Genomic DNA, 19286 nt, shown 5'->3' with positions numbered 1-19286 from the left:
GTCAGGGAAATGGAAAAACACTACGCTCAGAAATTGCTCATCGAGGGCAGCAGTTCTCAAACTTTAGAGGTTCAATAGTGAAAACGTGATTTTATTTAAATATTGTGTCATCTTAATTCCTATACAACCTCTTCTTCCCCCCAGAAATTCTGATGGATGTAACAAATTAAACCATATACACTAGGTAAGCAAGATTTGCCAAGTTTGAAAACAAAAGCAGAAATTTACAGTTTGCTTTAGCCCTCACTGAGTATTTGGATGAGTCTTAATAATCCATCTTATAATTTGTCCATTTTCTTAATACTCTGGGAATAACTTTGCTGTTTTACTCAATGCATTATACGGTGAAATGAAGCTCAGTTGTAATAAAGCTGAACTCAAGTGAGACTACCAAAGAAGTGAGCTACATTAGATTGCTGTGGTACAGTAAAACTAATGTCTCGATTGCTTACTATGGTGTGCACACCAGTTTTGAGAAAGATCTGATTTCATTATACTCTTCCATGTAACACGGGTGCAGTAAAACAGCACAAGCTAATTCCTGTATAGTTAAAGGTATGACAGATTTGCAATATAAAGTTAAACAGCAAAGAAATGCTTTAACATCATGTAGTGAAACAGGTTTCACAAAATAAAAAACATGCAGAAGCTTTTTTTTCCTTGGTTTTTTTTTTCTTTTTTCTTTTTTTTTTTCTTTTTTCTTTTTTTTTAAGGTCTCCAGCTGCATCCTACAGGCTCCTCACTCACTGCCACACATTACTTGCCACACAATCAAGTGACTCCTCTCAGCTTTGGCTACAGAAGGTTCAAGTTGTAGAGCTTCTCCAAGGAGTTCAGATTCGCCACCTTCATCACCTGAAAAACAACAGCTTTGATTCAGGCAGACAATAAAGAACAGTATTAACATCAAATGAAACAAGACAAGTGACATCTAGATTTACAAGAAATATGCTAAAAGACAGCAGCTGCCATATGCTCATACAAAAGCATATTTAAGATTGTGACTATATACATTACAGATGGCAAGTCTGTTGCATAATTATTTCAGAGCCAAGTATTCTGATGGTCATGTTCTTCAATTCTAGCTCCCCAAATTAACTGCAGTTTTGCCAGTATCCATATTCTACATATTTCATTACTTAGAATCCTTTACGGCAGAGAAAAAAACACCTCATTTGCAAACCTGCAGTGCCTCCCAGGCAGAAATGGAGATGGCTATGCTATGAGTTTAGCTAGCATAAACACATAAACCATATCAAGTGCTTTGGAAATCAGAACAATAACCAAGCAGAAGTGAGACAACGCAACGTTCATGTCTATGATGAACCCTTCCCCTTCTTTCCTCTTATTCTAGTTATCCTAGCTTGTCGCAGCTCTGCACACACTAGCACAAGACAGCCCTAAGCCTGTTCTCCATTACTGCTCTTCAAAAGAGAAAAGCAGTGCTGTAACTTCATCTAAACTCTTGGTGATATGAGCTGACTTGGATCAAGGTGACAGACTTAGCCACTGAACAAAACTGCACCTGGACAGTAATAATACAGAGGCGGTCTTGTGGTACAGCAGAACATCAGTGTAATCAGATGAAATGGGAACCAACCTACAACTTCAGGAAGGTTTCAAGTCACAGTTTGGCTGGTTTTCTGGTTAGGCTACTTCGTAGGACTGAGGAATCTAAACGCAGAAGAGTCTGAACTTGCTTGAGCCATTGCTGCAGTAATGTGATAATGGCTGAGCTAATGCAGCTCTAGCACTGACACATTCACAGCTTTGTATCATGCCACAAGGACAGCAAAATGCACATCTGGTATGTGGCCATACCAGCTTGCTTGGAACAAGTGCAGAGGTATTAGTACTCACTAGAGCGTGGCACAGAATTGCTGAAGTCCTGCCTTGCGTGTAACTCCAGTGGGGTTACCAGCAGGAACTTGTTTTTCATTGACTAGTGGGGTGACAGAATCTGGCCTGGCCCTCATGGGTTGTTCTTTGTTGTGGTTTTTGTGGGGTTTTTTGAAAAGCACTCTAGACAGATTTAGGCAAAAGGTCAAAAACAGGTCTAGGAGTTGTGACTCCTTTTTACACCCTTTTTATCAAGGTCTCCAGCTGCAGATTCTAAACACAGAATGAGGAGATATGTGAACTTTTTCCCTTTTCTCTCAAAAATGAGTAAATTTTAGCTTGAGCGTCCCTCACGTAACACATCACTTTATCATCAATCTGCATGTTTCAGTAACTAAGGGACATGTATTCCAGCAGTTTGAGAGAGAAGAATGAAAGCATAAACTGTAAGGGGGTACATGACTCCAAACCAGAGTTTCAAATAAGCCTTTTTCCACAGTCGTCTCAGAGGTCATGGGTTACTATGAGGAGGAAAAGCTGAAGGGGGGGGTGTGTGTGTGTGTGAGGAAAAAAAATACTTCCATCCTTATGCTTGCTTAGTAAAGCCCATATGCTGACTGGCCACACAAATGCATTCTGCAATCACAACGCAAGCTATTATATGGTTAATGACCTTGCAGTATGAAGAGGTTATTTTTAAGTTCAGTTTTCTTACCCATTCTGAAGTCAATATATCCTTCTCCACCACTTATCACCAACATTGATTTTAAGGGACTCTGGTTGAAGGACTCTTGGGCCACTTTATCAGCTGCTAGCTCTGTTCCACCACTACTACTCTGTGGGCAAACAACCTGACCTGGATTAAAAAGAGAATATATTTTTATGCCACATCCTACAGAACACCACTGCTTCTGTCTGGTCACTAGATGACATAATACCTAACGATACACTTAACTTGGATTCTAGTATCAATTCAACAAGGAACAGAGCTTTGCTCTGATTTCATCTCTCTAAAGAGATGAAGAATCTGTTCAGGTCAGTTCAATGGAAATCAAGGAATAAAATGCCTCCTCATATTCTTCACAGCACAGGCATGCAGATCTAGAGAGTGACATCAAAACAGACTTAAAGCCTTTCAGACACACAACTGAAATGATTCAATGCATGTCAGCCCATCAGGCGAACTTCTGTCATTGACTTGCAGCACACAAGGTGCACAGAAGTGCTGAGAGGGCATTCAAACAGCACTGCAGCTTCTAGGAAACTCTGCTTTTTCAAATGAGAGTCTTTCCTCTGGGGACTACTCGCTCAGTAGCTCATCCTTCCTGCATGGTATCAGCCTCTTAAATTGGACATCAATTAGCAGTTGACTGCCTTCTTAATAGGCAAGTGCTCCCTTATCACAGTACCTTTTGCCCAGATGGAAGCAAAGCACTTCTTTCTTTGTGACCAAACCCTTTTCCTCCCATTAAACAACACTGCACTTAGGAATCAGACAAGTCTTGTAAATAAAAGATAAATTGTTTCTGAATGCATGATTTCATACATTCGCTATCTTTGCCTAAACACTATGTTTAACTAAGCAAATGAGGGTGAAAAAGAAACTGCGTTGGGAGGATGGTAATAAAACCTCACCAGGTACTGCCACAAAGAATTTAACAGCATCACGGTGCCCGTGGAAGCAAAGCTGTGCATGTGCCATTGAACAATATGGTATGAATGTTCCTGGAGTCACTTTGTCACTGTTTTCATCACCATATACACGTATTACACTCCCTGGACGGTTTCCGGAGCCTGCTGCTGCTTTATTAGCTGTAAAAGAAGAGAAGTGTTTTTGACTCGAAAATACAAATCCCAGAACTGGTTATTTGTTAAGAAACCTTACGGTACCGTCTAAAAGCTAAAGCCAACTTAGATAAAAATGAAACAGGAGGGCAGCAATGCCAATTCAAGACAGAGCTGGAAAGAAAAAAGACTGCATGCTTCGTTATTTTAAGTACATCAGAAAATGGAGCAGGATACTTATTAGTCTAGCATAAACACCAGATTTCAATATCCTACTTTTGGAAGAAAATAATTTGTGGAAGGACTGTATCTTTCATGGAAAAATAAGTACCACTAATGTGTTTCAGTAACAGCAAATTCAATGTACTTAAGCATATAATTAAAGACAGTTTCATTCCAACTAATCATAGGGTATCCCCTTGCCAGTATAAAGTCTCTAAAAATAGCCACCTGTGGCCATGAAGGAGCTACCCTATTATCGTTCTACATCTAGTTTTTAACCAGAAAGTTTTAAAATCCATTAAAACAGAAGTACTCATGCTAGACATACAAGCCATCTCCATTCCAGAGACTATCAGAGTAGTGAAAGAAACAGTGATTTGTAACAAGACAGTAAATGATGTGGATTAATGACAAAGTTATAAAGGTATGGTATCACACTGGCTGGAAGAAAAACAAAGTCTGGATGAAAGTTCAGCTGCAACACAGGATGATAAACTAAACTGCTGAGCAGATTGGTGGCCATTTAGCAAACATAAAACTGCTGCAATGCAGTAACTGCAAGTGGAAAAACATTTAGGAACATACAAAGGGTAAATCTAGAAGGAGTGGGAAACAGCCTTGAAGTGGCTATTAGAAGCCTGAAAATAGATTTTTGTTCAGGATCTGCACTTACCCCTCAGCCCCAGTAAACGTCCCTGGTGGAGGATTACAGCTAAAGTGAGAAAGGAGGAAAGGGGAAATGGATAGGTATGACAGTAGAGGAGAAGGATTAATGAGAACCCACCATTCGTATTTTGGTTTTTGATAAGGTAGAGCTTAAAATTTTAGCTCCTAAAACCAGTAAACACCTAATTACAGATGATTCAATAAGAAGTCAAAGAACAGCATCTTGTCATAGAAGTTTCAGTACAAAATGGACAACAAAAGCACTGCCACTTTTATGTGCTTTATCACCATGAAGTTTATTATTGATTATCAACGTTTCCCCTTTCGCTCTTTCCTTGGCAGGAGGCTACCAAAGTAGTAGATAACAACTCATGTTTTCAAGTGCCTTTTGATCTCAAGATCTCAAAGATGCCCTGCTACTGAGACCCAGGGAACTGAAACATATGATTGCTTATGCAAGGATGTGACTGCTTTTGACAACCATGACTATTTGTGACAAAGGTTCTCAAACCCACTCTCAGGCTACCCACAAACAGTTGTTCTGATTTGTGAACAACCAACAAAACTGAAATTAAACTGAACAGCTTTAATAGGGTTGATTTCATATTCACTACCATGTTAAAACCAAACTCTTCTGGAAACATTGAATTAAGCTTGATGCAAATTAAGAGCTGTAATTTTTGAAAGCATGATTTAAACTATTTCAAATTCATGATAGGAAGTCTGCCCTTAATACATTCATGCAATGCAAAAAAAAGACATTTACTGAATGGATGGACAATGTAATGGAACAGTATGAGAAACAACGCATGTATGTGCTGTTCAACAAAGCAGATACAACATGAAGAGTTTTTCCTATTAAATTACACTAAAATGACACCTGTCAGACTGTACTTTCTATATAGCAACAGTACAATCAGGTCTATCAAAGTTCTGCATTTTATTTTCTGAAACTTCTGCCCATGTATTTTAACATTACTCATAGGCACAAGTACTGGGGGGTTTTGTTGGTTTTAAATGCAATCAAATTACACACAGAATATCCCCAAACTTTACCTATTTAAGGTTTGTTCTGCCCCTGAACTAGACTGTTTCCTTCTCCCAAGGCTCAGCTGTCCATGTCTGAATGCTTCATCTCCCCCCCCCCAAGTAGTTTCAGCCTATAGCAAGAGTTTGGGGTCTGTTATTAAGCAGATACCTGGATTTGCATTATTGGAATTTTACCTAGAAGTTCATGCCCTGTTTTAGAATGTGTTTAGAACTCCTGTAACTTTGAACATGTCCTTTAATGCAGTCAGTGCTACTGCTGTTCCAGTCCTTTATACCAGCTTTGTGATGAATTCTCAAGAACTAAAGCAAATGAAATTAGCAACAATACCAACTTGCTCAAATCAAACAAAAATCTACTTTGGTGACCACACGGCAATCAAAAAAATAACATTAATTAGAAAACTAAAGCCATCTCTTACAAGCAATAAACTTCTATAAACGCTGCTAATGTTTGTAACAGCTCCAAAGCTTCGAAGTGTCTCTTTCATTCAAGCTACAGCATCTCTGCTCAAATTGAAGTACAGGAGATTTTGGAGATATGCTTTTTTCTCAGAGTAATTGTAACCACGCGCACAGATTAGGTGCTGAACATCACACAAGCCCAATCTGTTACAAACCTGAAAGATTCAGACCTGGCAGTAAAGCTTTCTACCATTAGCAAGCATCTGAATGGCGTTTAATATTCTCTTTGTGTCTACAACATATCGCACAGTGCTATTCATTTGTATTTTACTTACTTTCTGTTAATGGAATGGAGATGATGACACCATTTCCTGTTCCTACCCATAAACGATTACAAGACACCATAAGAGCTGTGATTCTCACAAATGAGAATCCCAGTTTACCAGTACCTAAAAACAAAAGATGCTTTTCATCAAAAATTATGAGCAAGAATAATTTTAGTTCCATAACAGAGAAACTTAACTCCAACTCCCAAACCACGCAGACAAGTAGTTCCCTCCCACTCCAAACAGAAACAAGGTAGAGGAGTATTTAAGTTGTAAAGATAACCTAAAAGGCTACAACAATTAAGTTGCAAATCTATACTGAAGGAGACTAACATTAACTGTGAGAAAGCACAAAAGATGTAATGGCTCCATAAAGCTGCAGAGGAAAATCTTTTGGGGCTTACAGTATCAGGGTAGCTTTTCAAACAAAACAAAAGGTGAGTTGACAGATGTAAGATAATGGTTTCCCATCCATTAAAATTGATTTCTCATCCATTAGCAGTATGAGGGAAGCAGAAGGCAGCTGAGCAGCACAGCACAATGGCTCAGTAGTTACTTGTGAAGGATTTCTCATGACCTGTATTTGCTATGTAGGTGGTCAAACTGCTCTTACACGAACATTAATGGAAAAAACATCAGAAAGCTTATTAGCTTCAAGAGCAATAAAAATTTGCCATTTTGCATTTGTGTTTTCTTGGAAAAAGAGTCAGTTTTTCCAGGCAAGTAATGAATTCTTCCCACTCTTAGATTTAAAATAAGGCATCAGTACAGTAAAAAAAGAGCAAGATTTTAGCATCTCTGTTGATGCCTGCCCAACCCAATCACCATTTTCCTCATTAGTTCTGAGCTTTTAAGGACACCTTAGGTATCAGGTAGGACCAGCTGGCTCTATCAGAAGACCTACCATCCTCATCGTGCTTTAAAGACTGACTAAGGCTACCACTTCCAGATTCAAACTCTCACAAACAGGATTTGACTTCAATCCACCCTTCCCCTTAGTTTGCCATGAGAACTGCCTGATCCATAACAGGAAAAGAAAGCTCTGGACAGCAAGAGGTGTAAGAATACAAGTTTTTCTTATCAACTTACCTAGCATTTTGCTTACATAAGGTTCAATGTCCACATCTTGCAGATGTTGATACGTGTGCGCATGATAGAGACGCAGGGTGGAGTCCAGGCGAATAGACACCCATACCCCATCACCCACCCATGCCAGCTGTCTCACTTGGCTTTCTCTTCTTGGGTGTGCATCAAATGACTTCTACAAAAGATTGGATTTTAAATTAGAAGATGAAACAGGAAAGAGTAAGGGATTCCTCTGTTACTTTCAAAATCAATACCAGCAATTTTCTTAACTCAACTATGACCCTCTGATTTGCAAGATCACTAGCAGATAGTGTTAAGCTTAAGTTACAATTAGCTCATGAAACGCTGATAAAGTAATAATAAAAATGTTGATATCCTTCCCTGGAGTGTGATCTCAAATCCATAGTTTCCTACTATGTCTCATTTACATATCATATCCCAGCCTACTCTGGCTTCTGCCTCCATTTAACCTGGAGACTTCTTGGTATGAGGTCCTCCTGTCACAGCACACAATACACATGCCCAAAAAGTGGTTTTCTTCCTAGTTCTGTCAAACCTTGCTCTCAGATACAAACCCACCAGGCAAAATACATAAAACAATTTCAGTGTTGGATGAATTCCTGCATTTTGGTTTTCCCATATTCAAATATATAGTCTTCACAAAAACAGATTATCAATTAGGTCCTTGACATTTTTGGAAGAGCTGAGCAGTCACTCTCAAATGGTCTGGCCCGCGTGTCAGGCCAATTAGCAGAAGCTGAAGTATTAATACTGCTAATGGTTCAGAAACCCTACATACTTTCTGTATTTGAGATGTCAGGTACACATACAACACTGCAGAAACACCAGCTTACACATCTTATATAAACAAGTTATTCCATAACTGAAGGGAGAGTACATTCAAGATTAACACTTACAAACCTCTGAAGTATGCAAGGACAGATTATAGAGAAGGTTGGGGTGGGTGGAGAACATAATGAGGCATGCATGTAGAGAATAGGCTGGGAGTTAGCCTTACAAGCTCTGCACAAGGACACTTTCCAGTTCCTGGCCAGCTAGAAGGGCTCCCCCAGATCAGTTTCAATAAATGAGAACTGTCTCATCATGGCTTAAAGTTTTCCAAAACAATGAAAATATCTTAAGAAAATGTAATAGTATTTCCCCAAGACAAATTTGTTTGGTTGCTTGTTTCTGTACCGATGACCAAATAACTGTTCTCTGGAGTTTGAGCTGTAGCAGGTGATGGCATTAAAGTCTAACACTGAATTACTTTAAACACCATTTTAACTTGCCTCTATTTTCATGGCCTTTGGTTGAACAACATAGATTTTGTTCCTGTAGCCACACCAGACTTTGTCATGCACCACTGTCATGCATCTTATTGAATGATGTGGCCGGCCCAGGTCTAAGAGGTGATAGTTCGTCAAATCCCACTGACCATCTTTAAAAACAGAAGGAAAAGTTAAAAACAGAACAAAACACAGGTTCCTATGAGTTGAAAAATAACTTAAAAAGTATAAGCAAATATCTTAACGGTCTCATTTTTTAAAAGCACTGTAATACTCTGGGTAAATTAATGCAAATTTATGACTAGGCTCCTCATTAAAAAAATCTAGTTAGACCAACATCCCAAATGCTACTTCATTTTTAGTATAATAAGGTTGTACACTGACTCATGTTCAAAACACACCAAAACACTTTTAAAACCAGCAAATTGCCTAGTGCTAAATGCTTTACTTGGACAGGCAGCAGCATACATTACAACAAGCAACTACCCACACAGCACTAGGCACTTGCTGCTTGACTGAACACAAATGTTGGCCAGTGCACCAAGATTTTTTTAGAATATGCTCTAAGATCTTAAGAAAGGCACCCAAAGTCTTCTAAAAACATACTAAATTTGGTCATTCAACACCAAGTAAAATTCCTCTGTAGACTGAGCTAAGCCACAGATCATCACTGACATTCACTCAAGATCCTTGAAGATTATAAACCACTAAGACTTTGAGCTTACAAAATTCTCACTGAAGGACTTGGCCACATACAATTATTAACACTAATAACAAAACAGAAGACATGACTACTGAGCATGACAAAAGCAGCAGAAGAGATGATGATCAAAGACTTTATCATCAGGCTTTCCACTATTTAGCTCAGATATATCCCATTCTCCTCCTTCGCAGAGTAAGAAAAAATTCTAGGAATGCACCACAACAGTGCAAAATGGTACCTGAAACTACAATTGAAATACTGGGAAGATTCCTCAAGACAGCCTGTAAAAAGGCCATTGGGGAATACATTTTCAAAACACTATTTCTAAATGGCACATTTCTTTCCTAAATGCTGTTCCAGCCTCACTAGTTTCCAGATCTAATAGAATGCTTACCAACTCCTCGGTGAAATATTGCTAGTGTTCCATCAGCTAGTGCAACTAATACTATTCCTTTTACATGTCTGGGGAAAAAAAAGGAGGCACAAGAATATACACTATTAGACTGCATTTATCAAACTGCAGGTTCAAAGGTTTAAGCATTTTATATTTCAGCATGCTTTTAATAGTGATGTTAGCCCTAGTGTTTTGATTTCTACAGTATAACTCAAGAGAAGGGACAGTAGCAAGGCATCAAAATCCAGTGCAGAAGCTTAAAACACATCTAGCTACAATGCCTGAAAAACACACCAAAGATGATAACCTGTATCTCTTTTGAGTATGCAACTACTAAGCATACAACTACAGATCATTTGAGCTATAGTACTTCCAACAGACACAAGGTTCCTCTTATTTTCCTTACTCCCCAAATGTTTTCCACTGCCCCTTGAAGAACATGCATGCATTTATGGCAACTGACATTCCCAATATCTAAGGAGGAAATATAAAACTATTTTGCAAGTATTTTAACAAAGGTTGATTATGATTTACATCTTTCAGGACTTACACAATACTGAGAATAGAATCTTTAAGTTTAATGGCATGAACACATTTCCTCCAGTGCGCCACTGACGAATGAACATACAGGCTGCAAAGACAAATCAGGAGGGATTAAAAGCACTAGGAAGGCTCTACCAGACAGAAAAAAAGACAAGTAAAACCCCTATAACTGAAATCCACCAAAGGGAAAACAAGTTTTCATCTTCCACTGAAAAAATATGTATAGACTGAAAGAAAAACTTCTGAGTAGCAGAATGGCTTTTCAGAGGCCTAAAACATGACTCCTCCACAGATATATCTGCAGTAAAAAGGGCAGTATGTATTTCTAGTGTAACAACATCCTGAATGCTATGGAATTATCAGAGCTTAATTTCTTTGACTACAAAAAAACACGCAAAACTTTTCTGCAGATTCAAGCGTTATCCACCAAAAAGAGCTTGCTCATCACCTACGATACTCTGAATTTCATAATTCCTAAATATAGCAAAGCGCACAAAGTTTTGGCTCTCTTGAGATCTTCTTGCACTTAATCTTGACTCGAGACAGTTATCGGGCCTGCAGGCACAAGAAGGAAGTTTAAAATAGTTTTTCCAAATAGATTTAACAAGATGAGCATTTTCTTACCATCCGTTCTGTGCTCCAAGCCACATTGTCGGTAAAAGGCTACTCATTTTCTGTGCTTCTTCTCTCACTAGATCTTGCTCATTTGGCAAAACTGCAACGTCTTTATGTAACTCTGACTCAGTACTAAAAAAAAAAAGCACAGTTAAAATACATTGACTAAAGTGCACAGATTACTCAGATTATAACCTCGATATTCAATTCTTTGCTGTTCCTACACTGACTTTAGAAGTACATAAGGCATTTTACAAAAACAGGAACTGAGCAGGAAAGTACAATGATACAGATGAAAACCTCAATAACAGTGAATTTCTTCAAGTGGATGTATACTTATACAAGGAAATTCAGGTTCCATTCACACCTGTCAGTATTGTTATCCCTGGGGAATGGCAGAAGAGTCACAGCATCAGAGGCACATATTAAGATAAATAAGCTGTGTAATACTTTTGTGTCTGAAGAGTGAAGATTGCTGAAGATGTGAAGTACCCACTACTTTGAAACTACTTCTCCACTCCTGTAACTATTCACAGATTGACTATTCTGAGAAAAGAAACAAACATACACTTGAAGAACCAGTTGATTGGAAGCTATTTAGATATCAAACAAGGAATTTAAACAGGCATTTCTAGTGCCATTCACATGAAGCCTATGAGAGGACATGGTAACAAAGTGGTAGACGCTCACTACTCCTTTGTGGAGGTCTCTGCACTCAAGGGGTATGAGCTCACAGACAAAAGACTGTGGGACCCTTCCATGCAAGCAAAGTGTAGAGTGTCTTATACCAAGACTACTTTTATAAACCTAAACATACTTAACAAGGAAAAAAAAAGTAATCATTTCATCCCCATGTTCCTACAAACATATTATTTTTCTTTTTAAATACATTTTAAGAGCTATGAGGATTGAGACTGTGTACCTTGGCTGGTACACTGGAGAGGCCTCTGTTGTATTCTGCACTCCCAGAGGATCTGTAAAGACATGCTCTGTGTAGACTCCAGTTTGTGCAATATCAGCTGTGTCTTCTGTCCCTGCATTGACTTCTGTTGCTTCTGTTGCCTCCTCTGCTGTTGGAATGTTCTCGTCTACTGAATTACTTTCAGTTGCAGTATCTATGGAACAAAAATTTGAAAAACTCAACAGCTGTGAAATAGTTCCTAATTATTTAAGCAAGCCAGAATTAAGTGAACAGCTGTAAGAACCAGATGATCACAATCCAGATTTTATAGTTTATCTGAAAAAAATCAGATCAGAAATACCCAAACCTTTAGTAGGTTACACTGTGTCAACAAGTGTCAAATGCATTTTAAGTATCATAGTACAGATTGCCCTTTAAGTGATTGATTAGAATAGCAGTGAACAAGTCCAACAACCTGTCGTGGTTCAAGCCCAGCCGGCAACTTGGAACCACGCAGCCGCTCGCTCACTCCCCCCCTTTTCCTTCCTCCCCCCGCTCCCGGAGGGATGGGGAGGAGAATCGAAGGAATGTAACTCCCACGAGTTGAGATAACAGCTCTCCAGTAACTAAGGTATAATACAAACCACTACTGCTACCAATAATAATGATAAGAGGAATAACAAGGGAAAAGGACACAACCGCTCACCACCCGCCGACCGATACCCAGCCCGACCCGAGCAGCGATCTGGGCCTTCCGGGTAACTCCCCCCAGTTTCTATCCTGGGCATGACGTGCTGTGGTATGGAATAGCCCTTTGGCCAGTTTGGGTCAGGTGTCCTGCCTCTGCTTCCTCCTGGCTTCCCCTCCTCTCTGGCAGAGCATGAGACTGAGAAAGTCCTTGGTCAGAGTAAACATTACTTAGCAACAACTAAAAACATCGGTGTTATCAGCATTGTTCCCAGACTGAAAGTCAAAAACCCAGCACTGCACCAGCTACTAAGAAGGAGAAAAAATGACTGCTGTAGCTGAACCCAGGACACAACCACATATCCATTAACAGTCGTACCACCATACAGCTCTTCAGGGCATATGACAAAAAATAATACCATTAAAGCAAGCAGCTTCACTTAAATCTCTCAAGACTACACAAGATTGAAGGCATTCACATTCTCTCTAGTATTTGTCAGCAAGATCAGCATTTGAAATACTGAATAACTTAAAAGCTCTTTTTAGACCAAATACAAGTCAAGTTCTCTGGGAAGTATTTTACAGAAGGAATTTTGTACACCCATTTAATGTCACCTCCACAACATGTTCAGCTACAATTATACAGTGCAAATATGTCAGACTTACAAACCATTTCCTGTATTTGGCATTTGTTTCATGTTATCACTGCTTACAGGCAAGCAGTTACATTAAATACTTAAACCATTAATTTTTCACTTACACCTCATGGTGTTTGGCCATCCCTGGCACGTGTAAGATTTTCATACCTGACTGTTTATCTGTCATTGGTGAGGCACCGTTTGCATCATGAGCTACAGGTGCTCCTGTGACACCCTCTGCAGTACAGCCAACCACTGTTATTCCTCCCAGCAAGCTATCGGTTTCTGCAGAGCTGTTGCTAGTCATGCTTCCACACAGAGAGGACTTGTCCACTTGACTGGGATCTGCTTCTTGAGACCCTTCTTCTCCTGCAGGATAGTCTGTTTCCCTTGCTCCTGGAAGAGATTAAGCTCATGTTTCTTGAAGGGATAAAGGTGACTCGATTTTCTATCTAGACACAAACTAAGCTTCAAACCGAATGAACTCTGCAGCAACTGAGATTTAACACACAGATACCTATCTACAAGCTTACTTTAACATGATCAGCAGACATTAAAGATGTGTCAAAGCTCACAAAGCAAAAGCATTATCTACACATGCTGCACATGTGAATGTCATATACAATCTGCACTGTTTTCCAACTATTTCAAATAAATCCCCATCAAAATTAGATTTCATAAGAGAACACATATGCAAGGATACCTATCTACATCTTTATAAAGGTTTACCTGCAGCAGATCATTTGTTCTGGAAGAAAAGCTGTTTTTCTCTCATACAACCCACTCAAATTCTTTTAAGACTCAAAATATTATTCTTGGTTTCTGGACATTTTTATCATATTTTACTCCATTTTATGCTGGTTTATGTTTTACGATATTATATGTATTTTATAACTTATACATAGTTTCAATAGGACAAAACCTCAAACTTCACTGGAAGGAAGATTTCTTCTGAGCTTATTAAACAAAACTACTTCACTGGAAGTAGTGTTACAGACTTCTATAAGCATAAGCCAAAAAACAAGAAATCCAAAAGCACAATTAGTTCTTCTCTGGAATTGTAATATCCTCCTATTAAATTTCCCCCAGTACACTATCTACACACACTCTGAATGTAACAAGGATTCCCTCTACAGGAAGTTCGAAGACCTGCTCCTTAATTCCAAGAGGCTGAAAAGGTCTAAAAAGCCAACACTTTTCCTTTAAGTATAAAATTCATAGTTCCATAAAGCACTGGCACAATTTATAATATAGCAGACAAACTAGTCTTGGTTGCTGACATCTCTCTACCTTTGAGCTAATTTAGGTCAGGAGGCAATCAAAGAGCAGAACAGGAGAAACCCAATAGTTTCCTCTACAATTAAACACTTATTGTTGTTACAGTAACATTTTATCACACTAATTACCCCATCTTTGGTCTTTCGTTGCATAAGAAAAATCCAAACAAGACACAGTTAAAAAAGCAAGAGCTAAACCATCACAAGTCTTTACCTGGTACACTGGCAATACAAAGCACGTGAGAATTGCAAACAATGAAACTGTCCAGAATATTTCCTGGTTGATTAGCATCAATAATGATAACTTTTGTAGCAGAATGTGTGCTAGTACAGATCCAAACTAGACTAGATAATTCTTCCTGATGTTTCAGCTCCTTCTGCTGGTCCTGAAGGAGAATAAAGGCAAAACAGAAGTGAAAAACAACAGGAAGGGGGACTAGAACCTTTGATTTTGTAAGCTCTCACATTATCAACTACAGATTTATACATAAATACGTGTTAAATATCTTTAATGTCATTGTAAAATTACATATTGCTACTTGTTCTCTATGTATCTGGAATACAAACCCCCCTCATATTTCATGCTTGTGTAGGAAAACACAGAAAGTAATCCCATTGCACAATTATACAATTAGACAAGTATAAAGCTACACAACATGATAATTATGTACCAGCTACCATACTCGGTATCACCACAGATAATGTGATGTCCCAAAGCACTTTCAAGTTAAGCATTTGTTTTTGTGTCCTTAATACGAATTCCATTCGTTGCTTCTTCATGAAAACATGAAGACTAACACATGTTTAGAGAGACACCTAAAAGCCCTTGTTTGAAATGGCAGTCAGAACATGAACAATTCTGTCACAAATGCCTTTTAAAGCTGGCAGGACTGGTATGAGAAATGCATTATTTTGATGCAAAATTGATTTGCTCCTCAGATTTGCCAACAAGCTGGTACATGGGAAATAATCACAGTGGTTTTGTAGTTGGATTCAATAAGCCAAATAACTTGGGGTGGTGACTACTCAAGAAAAATAAGCCTAATTGTAATAAGCCTGATTATAACTGTAGATTAATAAAATATTTTGGAAAGACATTTAGCTATATGAACTATTCAACATGCCTTTCAGGTGACCTTACCTTGAGCTCTTGATCTAGTCTGTCTAAGCTACTTTGAGATCCTGTTTGCTGCTTGTTGCCATCTGCATCTGTACCAGCCACATCATTGTAGAACACACTAGCACCAACCACAGACCCACCATCTCGTGTCTTCCCTCCTGACAGGTTTACCCCTACAGCACACCACAGCTTGAAAGAAAAATAAACACTTCACTTAAATGTTAAACTTCAAAAAAGACAAACCATTGTTAAATATGCTTATAAATAATTAATCATTATATACATGTAGTCCATTTTGAGGAATTCCTTAACCTTAAATGTCATATACATTTCTACCAAAGCTTAAATTCTGATTCCCCTATGTTTTAGACAGAAACAGCTTTATTTAAAAAAGAAAATAATGGAGCCTAAAATATGAATATTCAAGCTATAGGCTACCTGAATCTCTAGATCACTGTAAGTACACCCTACCTTCATAGAGGTATCCTTCTCATCTAAAGGTCTCAGGTAAACAGGTACAGGCAAGTTCTTCATCTTATTGTCACCCTGGCCACCATTTGCCACCTAGGAAAAAAAAGAAACAGAAAAGTTTTCCTATTTAAAAGAGGTTTACAGTCTTTGGAATCAGTTGATCAGACTTTGTTAAACATAATTAAGAGGTTTGCATTGTGGTTTTTATTAGAAAGACTCTTTTAATCTGCAAAGCACAAGCTTTTAAATTATTCTCTGTTCAGATTTCACAGAACATGAAGTTGTTACCACTACATTTGAAAACATAAGCCTAATACCTGTTTGTACTTCTGAGGTAGACTCCAGCCAAATGCTTGCACTCTACCATCCTCTTTCTGAACGTGTGCTTTCACTTGGCGATACTGCTCTCTCTTCTGCTCTCGGCGTGAGGCTAAACTGGCTTCAGTTCTAGGGAAGAATCATTATTAAAGAACCTATTATTTATGCTCTTTAAAATCCTCTGTTTAATGGGAGTTGCTGTTAAACTCAATACAAGACCTCTGTGGAAGCACTGGGTTACCAAAGAAATCACTAGTTTTTCACACATCACCTACAGAACATCAGGTTTCCTGTGGGCTATTTCTAAGAGACCTGTGAAAGACAGGCAAAACCAGAAAGTCTGTTATCAGCATACTTAAAAGACAATTAACTTGGGTCATGTACCTCCACTAGAAGTTTGAAAAGTTATAAGCCAAAAGTATACGTTGCCAAAAAGAAGGACTGGAGAAAAAAACAATTGCAGATACTTGCTAGCCTGACTCATGTTGTTCTATTTTTCCATTGAACTTAAAGTGAAAGTACCTGTAGAGTTATTGCTCAGCTACACCACTTGTATATACAAGTGTACCAAGAGCTGCCTCCTGTGCCTAAATGCACTTTTATGGAAGGCAGTGATATTTACCAAATAGAATACTACTGCCAGGTTCCCAGAGTACTCATCCACTAACACTTTTCAGTGGGCACCATGTTAATTTCTTATGCACCAACATTCATTTCAGGAGAACATTATACTTCACTTACCAGCATACTATTATCTCAGAGGAATAAAAGAGTAAATACTTGATAAAGCACATCTAGTATTATAAAAGCAAAATGTCTTACTCTTCGCTGAGGAATTCAAAGGCCTTAGATTTGTCACTGGGTAACTGAGATAAGGTGCTACTTCTTTTCTTGACTGATGGAGTAATATGTGAGGTTGGAGCATTGTATTTTACATTGACAGGAGGTTCTGGTTTCTTAGCTGTATTGCTAGATGAACTGAAAAGCCTGCTAAAGCTAGAAGAAAACAGAAAGATGGGAATTGAGATTTGTAAGATACATCTAAATTTAACTATGCAGACAAAACACTGCATATGCTAGCCTGCTCAAGCCAGTTAGACTAAGAAACTGGAGCCCAACATAGCATCAGCCACCACACTCAGCAACACTCTCAAAGCATAGAAACTCATGTCAGTAAGAAAAATTCTCAAGGGATTCTTATCCCATTTGTCTATCAATTTAATGGGATCTTCATCTTGAACGAGCATTTACAGGGAGCCAACAAAATTAGGATGTGAGCATTACATCTGGAAGACAGTTTTATGAGCGTATTAGTTCATGCACAGAGCACTTTAAAACCCCATTTCCCAGACTAAAAGACAGAACAGTTATCAGCAAACCACAATATCAAAAGGATTATTTGACAATTATTTTGTTGTGAATAACACTTATATTTAAAGAGCTCCAAGTTAGAGAGTTTAACAATCAGTAAGCTGTACTTCATCAAGGAAAAGGAAGCTGAAATAAATGCAATCCACACGAGCTATTCACGTTTCTATTTTTTACCATAAAAGAGAATAATCAAAAAACATTCAGAACAAGAGTCCTGGTGCATATCAGGCTAGAATAAAAAATACAGCACTTTGGCATTTAACTTCACAAAGTGCACAGCCATTCACTACGTGATGCAGCTTACGATACATTTTGTCTTCAAGAACAGTCTTACCGAGCTGGCACGCTAGGTAACAAGAGGAGAAGAGTTAAGACATCTTCATCTGCCAAAAGATAATTAGCTAACATACAAAAATGTGCCAGCTAATTGGTGAGGGTCTTTTCTTTCGTTTTGCCAGTGAGTTGCATTTCAATACTTACAACTGCCAAATGCTTGATCTCTTCTTTTCTTGCATGGCTGGATTTTCTCTTGATGCTCTACAAGAAATGAATTCCAAGTTTACTGAGTAAGCATTAATTAAAAAAAAGGAAAGGAACAGTATGTAACTCTTACTTAAAAAAAACAGGGTAACATATCAAAAGTATCAAAGCTTGTTTCTTCCCATTGCCACTTCTTTTCTGATCAGAGCCCAATACTGCAATTCTCACTAGATGAACTGGAGTAATGTAGGCAACATCATCCACATTTAGTTGCATCTAACACAGAACTGGTGAGTAGTTTTCAGACAGAAGAGAAAAATTTGTGTAACACTTTGCAATGAAAACAGCTAGAACACCAAACCATTCTAAATTCTTCTGCCTCTTATTTCTTTAATATTTCAACCATTGCTTTTTATTTTAAAACCTCTTATTCTTCAACACATCAGTAAAAAAATTGCAAAGTGATTCTTCCTGAAGCCACAGATGCATTAACAGAGGTAGGGGAGGATTTCTACAGCAGGTAAGAGCTATAGAAAAGCAAGCTGTGTCTGCTTGGGAATATGCGTTTTTCCTCTCAGACTCAAATGGCTCACAGGGATTGAGGACAATAGAAAAATCAAATGCCATTGTTCTGCCTGACAGCAGGCGGCACCAAATGACAGTGTTACCCCTGGACATGTGGGATGTGTCAAGAATGAGCTGGGCTGAGCTCCAAGGCATCTCACTTTTGCTTTCAAAATCATACCTTCCAGACAACTCAATATTCAGGATGCAAATTAGACCAAATGGCCATCTTTATTGCTTATATTTAATAAACCTTGCACAGTTTTAAAGTTGTCTTCTCTTAAACAAGTCCTTACAAATGGATTGCACTCAGTCTGAAGACTGTGTTATTCCTGTTTTGACAGCTGGGCTCACTGCTTTGAGATACGTGCACAAACACACCAATTTTTCCTGCCCACCAAATTCATTTTATTTACAATTACCAAGTTTCATACATGTTCCAAAATACACACATTTCTTCAAGGGCTGCTTATTGCACATCCTACAAAGGAACACATCTTCATGGAGGTCTCACCAAGAACCTATTTAGACAATATTAA

At 38.4% G+C, this 19286-nt stretch overlaps 1 protein-coding gene across 2 annotated transcripts in view; it reads right to left on the bottom strand.

The window, feature by feature from the left end:
* Positions 1-696: 696 nt before the first annotated feature.
* SPAG9 (sperm associated antigen 9) overlaps positions 697-19286 on the bottom strand; it is a 34011-nt gene continuing 15421 nt past the window's right edge. Inside the window, exons 10-27 of one of the 2 annotated variants that reach the window (XM_010014873.1) lie at positions 18184-18240; positions 17155-17328; positions 16332-16461; positions 16015-16107; positions 15565-15732; positions 14638-14809; positions 13315-13542; positions 11843-12035; positions 10930-11052; positions 10313-10393; positions 9763-9830; positions 8669-8817; positions 7380-7551; positions 6300-6413; positions 4520-4558; positions 3475-3651; positions 2555-2695; positions 708-855 (exon numbers count right to left, since the gene is read on the bottom strand). In XM_010014873.1, the coding sequence (XP_010013175.1) occupies positions 740-855; positions 2555-2695; positions 3475-3651; positions 4520-4558; positions 6300-6413; positions 7380-7551; positions 8669-8817; positions 9763-9830; positions 10313-10393; positions 10930-11052; positions 11843-12035; positions 13315-13542; positions 14638-14809; positions 15565-15732; positions 16015-16107; positions 16332-16461; positions 17155-17328; positions 18184-18240 (2395 nt within the window). In that variant the 3' untranslated portion in view covers positions 708-739. Of the gene's footprint in view, positions 856-2554; positions 2696-3474; positions 3652-4519; positions 4559-6299; positions 6414-7379; positions 7552-8668; positions 8818-9762; positions 9831-10312; positions 10394-10929; positions 11053-11842; positions 12036-13314; positions 13543-14637; positions 14810-15564; positions 15733-16014; positions 16108-16331; positions 16462-17154; positions 17329-18183; positions 18241-19286 lie in introns of both variants that reach the window. The other variant, XM_010014874.1, reaches the window with a different exon arrangement.

Source organism: Nestor notabilis, unplaced genomic scaffold (genome assembly GCF_000696875.1).
Source record: "Nestor notabilis isolate BGI_N333 unplaced genomic scaffold, ASM69687v1 scaffold16995, whole genome shotgun sequence".
In the NCBI taxonomy this organism is placed as follows: domain Eukaryota; kingdom Metazoa; phylum Chordata; class Aves; order Psittaciformes; family Psittacidae; genus Nestor; species Nestor notabilis.
Note: the sequence above shows the minus strand (reverse complement) of the source record. Positions and strands in the feature narration are given on the sequence as shown.